The 8,352-nt window shown below is 39.1% G+C and overlaps 1 protein-coding gene across 2 annotated transcripts; it reads right to left on the reverse strand.

Annotated features, from left to right (window-relative positions):
• Nucleotides 1-2,495: 2,495 nt before the first annotated feature.
• Nucleotides 2,496-8,019, reverse strand: LOC124012889 (C-type lectin domain family 4 member D-like). Of its 2 annotated transcripts, none has more exons than XM_046326912.1 (7): nucleotides 7,798-8,019; nucleotides 6,746-6,820; nucleotides 6,263-6,385; nucleotides 5,757-5,810; nucleotides 5,188-5,339; nucleotides 4,186-4,316; nucleotides 2,496-3,991 (listed from the first exon to the last, which is right to left on the reverse strand). In XM_046326912.1, the coding sequence occupies exons 1-7, from the start codon at nucleotides 7,865-7,867 to the stop codon at nucleotides 3,802-3,804; spliced, it is 795 nt and encodes a 264-aa protein (XP_046182868.1). In that variant the 5' UTR covers nucleotides 7,868-8,019; the 3' UTR covers nucleotides 2,496-3,801. The 2 variants fall into 2 exon arrangements, with proteins under 2 accessions (XP_046182868.1, XP_046182867.1); XM_046326911.1 differs by having other exon boundaries at nucleotides 2,499-3,991; nucleotides 6,746-6,826; nucleotides 7,798-8,015.
• Between the last annotated feature and the right edge of the window lie 333 nt (nucleotides 8,020-8,352).

Here is an 8,352-nt window from a genome sequence, read left to right on the forward strand (position 1 = left end):
CCTTTAGCTCAATGCGGATGTTGCCTGAAATCCATTGCTTCTGGATGGGATATGTGCATACGGTCACTGTGGGGACGACGTTGTTGATGCACTTAATTGATGAAGCCGATGACTGAGGTGGTATACTCCTCAATGCCATTGGATGAATTCCAGAACATATTCCAGTCTGTGCTAGCAAAACAGTCCTGTAGCGTAGCATCCACGTCATCTGACCACTTCTGTATTGAGCGAGTCACTGGTACTTCCTGCTTTAATTTTTCCTTGTAAGCAGGAATCAGGAGGATATAATTATGGTCAGATTTTTCAAATGGAGAGCGGGCGAGAGCTTTGTATGCATCTCTGTGTGTGGAGTAAAGGTGATCTAGAGTTTTTTTCCCTTCTGGTTGCACATGTGACATGCTGGTAAAAATTTGGTAAAACTGATTTAATTTTGCCTGCATTAAAGTCCCTGGCCACTAGGAGCGCCGCTTCAGGATAAGCATTTTCTTGTTTGCTTATGGCCTTATAGAGTTGGTTGAGTGCGGTCTTAGTGCCAGCATCGGTCTGTGGTGGTAAATAGACGGCTACAAATAATATAAACTCAGCAAAAAAATTAACGTCCTCTCACCGTCAACTGCGTTTATTTTCAGAAAACTTAACATGTGAATATTTGTATGAAAATAACAAGATTCAACAACTGAGACATAAACTGAACAGACATATGACAAACAGAAATGGAACAATGTGTCCCTGAACAAAGGGGGGGGGGTCAAAATTAAAAGTAACAGTCAGTGTCTGGTGTGGCCACCAGCTGCATTAAGTACTGCAGTGCATATCCTCCTCATGGACTGCACCAGATTTGCCAGTTCTTGCTGTGAGATGTTACCCCACTCTCACACCAAGGCACCCGCAAGTTCCCGGACATTTCTGGGGGGAATGGCTCACCCTCATCCTCCGATCCAACAGGTCCCAGATGTGTTCAATGGGATTGAGATCTGGGCTCTTCACTGGCAATAGCAGAACACTGACATTCCTGTCTTGCAGGAAATCACACACAGACCGAGCAGTATGGCTAGTGGCATTGTCATGCTGGAGGGTCATTTCAGGATGAGCCTGCAGGAAGAGTACCACATGAGGGAGGAGGATGTCTTCCCTGTAACGCACAGCGTTGAGATTGCCTGCAATGACAACAAGCTCAGTCCGATGATGCTGTGACACACCGCCCCAGACCATGATGGACCCTCCACTTCCAAATCGATCCCGCTCCAGAGTACAGGCCTCGGTATAACGCTCATTCCTTCGACGATAAACGCGAATCCGACCATCACCCCTGGTGACACAAGACCGTGACTCGTCAGTGAAGATAACTTTTTGCCAGTCCTGTCTGGTCCAGCGACGGTGGATTTGTGCCCATAGGCGACGTTGTTGCCTGTGATGTCTGGTGAGGGCCTGCCTTTCCACAGGCCTACAAGCCCACAGTCCAGCCTCTCTCTGCCTATTGCGGACAGTCTGAGCACTGATGGAGGGATTGTGCATTCCTGGTGTAACTCGGGCACCTGTGCAAGTGTTGTTGCACATGGTCTGCCACTGCGAGGAAAATCAGCTGTCCTTCCTGTCTCCCTGTAGTGCTGTCACAGTATGGGCATTGCAATTTATTTCCCTGGCCACATCTGCAGTCATCATGCCTCCTTGCAGCATGCCTAAGGCACATTCAGGCAGATGAGCAGGGACCCTGGGCATTTTTATTTTGGTGTTTTTCAGAGTCAGTAGAAAGGCCTCTTTTAGTGTCCTAGGTTTTCATAACTGTGACCATAATTGCCTACCGTCTTAACTATCGTTCCACAGGTGCATGTTCATTATTTGTTTATATTTCATTGAACACGCATGGGAAACAGTGTTTAAACCCTTTACAATGAAGATCCGTGAAGTTATTTGGATTTTTACCAATTATCGTTGAAAGACAGGGTCCTGAGTTTAGATGAGAACTCTCTTGGTAGATGGTATTGTCTACAGCTTATCATAAGGTACTCTGCCTCAGGCGAGCAATACCTCAAGACTTCTTTAATATTAGACATCGGGCACCAGATGTTATTGACAAATAGATACCCACACCCATCTCTCGTCTTACCTGACGTAGCTTCTCTGTTCTGCGGATGCATGGTCCTGCTCCCAGGAAAGCAGTGAATCCTTCTCGTCGGACTCGTTAAAGGAAAAAAGCTTCTTCCAGTTCAAGGTAAAGTAAAGGTAAAGTAAAGGTAAAGTAAACGCTGTTCTGATGTCCAGAAGTTATTTTCGGTCATACGAGACGGTAGCAGCAACATTATGTACAAAATAAGTTTTTTTTTTTTAAGTCGGGTTACAAACGACGCAAAAAAAACTATCAAAATAGCACAGTTGGTTAGGAGTCCGTAAAACGTCAGCCATCCTCTTCGGTCGACCTTTTTCAGAAATGTAGAATGTCGAAAATAGTACAAATAAAGATGTTACACTTTTTGGGGAGCAAGCGCTACCAACAACATTGAGTGGAGAAGTTGAAGTGTGCCATTCACGGGTAGGTAAATAGAGCTTGTTGAGTTTCCAACCGTAGTAATCTCGGACACCCAGCTCATCTGTCCAAGAGATTAAACCTTTTGACAGTTTATACTAAATTGGATGTAGCTGAGAAGAAACTAAACACTAAATTGGTGAGTTTAGTAACAAACATGGTAACAAGTATTTGTTGTAAATCCTCTGTAATTACAGACTGCAATTACCATCAATTACATGTTGTTACTACAGTGCAACTGTGATTTATTACAAATTAACTACAATATTTGTTAGTGTAATTACACATTTATTATACTGTAATACGGACCCCTTAAAATGAAGTCTTAGCAAAATAAATTATAATGAACTTCACAGGGTGGGGAAAGTTCAAGGTGATACGCTTGATGCTCCTACAGAAAAAATATCTGAGGGTCTTATTTTGGTGGTATGATGATCAATGCTTGGCTGTCATTTGACAAATAAAATATATCTCACTCTTTTGTCCATAATAATTGGCTATATAGTGCACACGCTAATACAAGAGTGGGCACATTCGCAAAAACACATTTAGTTTCTTCACAAAACCATCAGTAGAGGTGAAAATACTACAGAACTCCATTTAACTTGTATTTTATATTTGGGAATGGGAATTTAACCACAACAGTAGTTCACTAGGTTATCACCCACACACAGCGTTTTATCCACAACATGTTAATTTGATGGAAACATCTCTGGTGGGAAAATGCGCATACTATTTTTATGCCATTTTTTTTTATTCGCATGAACAACTGTCACCAATTGGACCGAAACCTAACTACTATCATCAATGGACTAATGAAATAAATACCAAAAGATAGTTTTGAACTGAAAATATCTGACATGGTTTTTGTTAGGCACAGTTGTAGATTTGTTCTTGTTTTACATTATAGCATAAAACGCATAAAGCATAAACATATTGTTGATAACAAGCAGTTTGTAAACATCAGCAGTAAGCTACTGTAATACATTTACCAATACAGTTTATCCTCACTTCTTATTATAAATGTCAGCAAAAAGAAACGTAAAGATACTTTTATGTTCATAGCAAAATTCAATACTTTTTTGTTTTGTTTCACACAGATACTGTATCACAGTGTATCAAGTGGGAGGGACATAAGGTATTTTAAATTTTTATTTTATCCGGTCGGATAAACACTTCAAACAGACTACCCGACTGCTCGGACACACGTCCACGGTCCTAAAGCCTGTTTTGTATCACATTCCAATGATAAAACTGGGGAGGACAAAAATGACATTTCAGAATAACATTATCTCACATATTCTTCTGTGAGACCAACCACAGTTGACATCAAACCAACTCTTGCCATCATGAGTACCACCTTCTTCTCCCATTCTAGCACAGTCTTCACCGTCTGGATTTTTTCTTTCCTCATCTCCTTGCCAGTTGTCAGGCTCTTTCTCACCATTTTGGGAAGCAAACCAGAAGCTACAGAGGAATTACATTATAATTCATTCAGCCATCCATGTCCTCATATTAACTGCATTGATTGGGAATCATCATTTCACCTGTATTTTTGTGTTTTGTCAATTATTAACACATCACAATACTCTAATGCTGTAGAAGCAATACTGAATGATCATGCTTTTGTAAATGTATTACTATTCAAAATAACTTCTGACCTGTTATTTGAATCTAGAGGTGTGTCGTCCACCCATAACCACTTTCCCTCTTCTTTTTGGTCTGTCAGTCCGATCCAGAACTTGTCTTCACCACCACTCATTATAGCACCAACTTTCTTATCTAAGATAGTCTTCACCAGGAACATTGATTGACAAATTATATAGAGTGCTACAATGGGTTAAATGGATAGTTCACCCAAATCTTGCCTTACACTGATAGATAGCAAGCAGTCTATGAACTATTCGAGTACATCCAAGAACAGTAATCCACGCTTTTGTGGAACCTAAAGCTCAATGTCTAAAAAGTGTTTTAATTTGATTGGTTATGAAATGCTAAAATTAGCGGTTGGTGACAACAGGGAAAGGGGGATAACTAGTCAGTTGTACAACTGAATGCATTCAACTGAAATGTGTCTTCCGCATTTAACCCAACCCCTCTGAATCAGAGAGGTGCGGTTGGCTGCCATAATCGACATCCACGTCGTCGCCGCCCGGCTAACAGTGGGTTAACTGCCTTGCTCAGGGGCAGAATGACAGATGTTTACCTTTTCAGCTCAGGGATTCGATCCAGCAACCTTTCGGTTACTGGCCCAACGCTGTAACCACTAAAAGCGAGGTATACAAAACAAAAGCGTTTTGCAGTCTCTCCTTGTCCATAGACTAATTTCAGTTTTAGCCTTATAAGGCAAAAAATACAAAATTCTGTAATTGGTTGAATTATCTTTTTAAATACAGTCAAACATGGTGTACTTTAATTTTTGTAGATTGCATGTTTAATTGCATGTGCTTTATAGCTGTTTTTTTTTCTCATTAGACTGACATGGTACTGAGATCTCATAATAAAATGTAAAGCACTTTCAAATCTTATAAACCCATTGGCTCAATCTGTAATTTGTGGATAAAAAATCTATTGCCCGACCACAGCCTTAATGAATGAAAGATAATATGGAAGGACAGACGCAATGTATAATTTAATTCCCATTCAATAGCCATGATAACTACCTGCTCAGAAAGGCTGTCTATGATGACCAGCTGTCCTCCCATGGAGACACATTTATCCTGACTCTCAACCCAGGTCAGACTATCATTGGAAAAATAATAGCAGTGTTTCCTGTGACACATCCAATCATGAGCACATATTGGACGCTCATCCTCTGTGGAGGGAGGGAACAGAAATAACCTGGTGATATATACGTCTTTGTCAATAGTCCCTTATCAAAATCAAGTATTTGTAAAATACTATATGAATATATATATATATATTTTTTTATCTTACTGATTGTATAAGATCCATACTGACATGAAAACACATTGATTTACTATGCATACACTTAGCCTCAGCCTAAGTGGGATAAGAAAAAAGCAGAAATAGACTGAAACCGAGGCAATAAAATTAGGTTTGAAGTGACTTCCATTTTCTTTTCTTTTTTTACCATGGAATTTCTTATAGTAATTCCAATTCCTTAATGGAGTTCATTCTATGATATAAAACATAGGCCTATGTAACAAAGCACTTTTTTGGAATGACTGAATCTTGTGCCACTATTTATTTGGACATTCTCGCATAGTACCTGTGATCTTACAGCAAGTTCTCTGCACAATCAATTCTTGATTATGTTTCAAAACTGTTGAGAAAAAAAGAAAAAACCCAGTCACATTTTGTACTCAGACTTCCCCTTCTCTCTTCTGGTTAAAACAGATGTTACATTTTTGCATCGTGACATCAATCATTTCCTCATAACTGAGAGGGTAAAGCCCATACGCTATACACTTTTTATAGGGATGAAAATGTCAATGGAAATGTACTGTTTAGTATTCATCTTAGCATGAGTCATATGATCCATAATTCACCTGCTGTAAGATTATTTTCAATCAAATGTTTGAGATTTTGAAGAGCGCTGCACTGGGTTTGTGGGCTAGTTGTATCCGTGTGAAAAAGACACATTTGAAATGTACAGTAATGAGTTTGACCCAACTTTCCTGTAGCTATCCTATCCCGTCTCATATGTGAACAGCCAGTTTGGGGACTCCTGCTCCTACTCTGGACTCCACTATGGGTCTACTCTATAGTACTTACAGAGAACCCCAAGTCCAATGACAGCACCCATCAGAAGAACACAGAGAGTCACCAGAACAACTCTGACAGGGTCATATCCACTTGGTTTGACCTTTGACCCCTCCTGAGAATCAGGGTCACCAGCTGAGGGGACAGAGAGAGAATATGAATTAGACTCCCATCAACTTTCTACTTAGTTTTATTGTATGTTAGACATGAAATCATCAAAACATGAAGAAAATGTATGATTCGTGGAACAAGGAACATGGTTTTTGAGGCTATGGAGACAAGTATGATGAAAAATCTAAATTAGATTCTGTTCTGCATGCTGTCAACTCTTTTTCTCACCTATATGTGGTTTCCTGAAAGAAAATGTCCTCATTTGTTTTGCCTTGCTTGAAATTTGCACAGACTTCATCTGACCCACACAACCACACACACATTCACCACACTCCCACGTAATAACACACGCAGGCACTCACCCACACACCCACACACACTTACCATTAGGGTCGATAGATGGCTGGTTGCGTCTGGTTCTGGAAATTTCAGAGTGTGTGGTATCATTTACTGTGGATGCTGTTGCTGAAATGTAACCATGAAAGTGTGAGAATAAGACAAAACTCCTCTCATCAAATTGGCTGTTCAAGAACACGCATTTTTGACACTCAATTTGTTAATGTAAAATAATTGGCACAGATCACCGATAAAGCATGAGACCTGCTTAAAAATGTTTATGCCAACCGGCTAAAAATAGGTTTCTTGAAAACCCTTTTAATATACCTACAAAGTAGTAATTGAAATCACTAATATCTCTTTGTGATGTAACCCACTGGGCAAAAACGGGTTGAATCAACGTTGTTTCCACCAAAAAAGTCAGTGTGATGACATTAAATTAACGTGGAAAACTGTTTGAATTTGCAAAAAGTCATCAATGTGAGGGCATTTTGTCTCTTTTTAACCCAACTTTGAACCTAAACCCAATGACACGGTTAGTTGACAACTAAACCAAATGTAAATCAAAACTAGACGTTGAACTGTCGTCTGTGCCCAGTGGGAAGTCATTTTTATCTTAGTGAACATGTTTTGAAATAAATTAACAATATGCGTTGTCAAATAAAGTCAATACGGTATTAATATAATTCCACAATAATCTGGAAATTGAGAATGTGGTACTCGTCTCTGAGAGGTGGGGCTGGATGACCATGAGATAAAAATGATAGCTTTAACCATGTTTTGAAGATATACAGTGTTTGTTTACAATTACATTGTGTACAAACAATGTAGTACAACAAGCTTCCATTTGTTCTGATGTTGTAATACAGTTGAACTAAGCTCATGAGGCGTTTAGAAGTAATATTCTTCAAGAACAAATGTCTATATATCATTAATATAAAAGTCTTAAAATGGATTTACCAATCGCAGATTGCCTCTTTGACATTAGATAGATATTTATGCAGGTAGATCTTTTTGTTGAACATTCTTCACATCCTGAGCATACAAGCATGTCTATGAACAAACATTTTTTAGGTGACAGATTTTAGTTTAGAACATACCGCAATTTTTTCCTTCAGTCCTTTGTTGCTTTTTGAACTTTACATCAGCGTAGACTATTCCTTCAGACATAATTAGCTATTGCAATTGTCTGTCTTTCAGTGGGGTAGAGATGGTTACTGATCCTCAACACTGCTACCAGGCACGGATTTACATCAATCCAAAATAGACATTTCTTCTGTGTTGATGGGAACTGAGGGAATGAAGATGTTGAAAACAACAGCAAAAAAGTTTCGCAATGACACTTCTCTTTCTCTGTTTCATTCATTCTCAACCAACAAACTAATATGTTAGCTATCACTATTAAATAATACATAATAGTCCTTACTCCTATCATTGGTCATCCATTACATTCACACCGTTCAATCTCTCATTGACATGTAGCTGAACTACATGAGACATTGGAATCTTATTAGTTTGATTAATAGTATGTTTCTCTTGTTTGCTTCTAAAAGCTCTTAGTTTAGATAACTACTGTGGTTTTATTAGAAGTCTGTTGGTTTTCTTGTTAGTTGGAAAATTATTATTTGAGCAACCTTTAATTAGGGGTTTGCCTA

The sequence above is a fragment of the Oncorhynchus gorbuscha genome, linkage group LG24 (genome assembly GCF_021184085.1).
Source record: "Oncorhynchus gorbuscha isolate QuinsamMale2020 ecotype Even-year linkage group LG24, OgorEven_v1.0, whole genome shotgun sequence".
Lineage (NCBI taxonomy): Eukaryota > Metazoa > Chordata > Actinopteri > Salmoniformes > Salmonidae > Oncorhynchus > Oncorhynchus gorbuscha.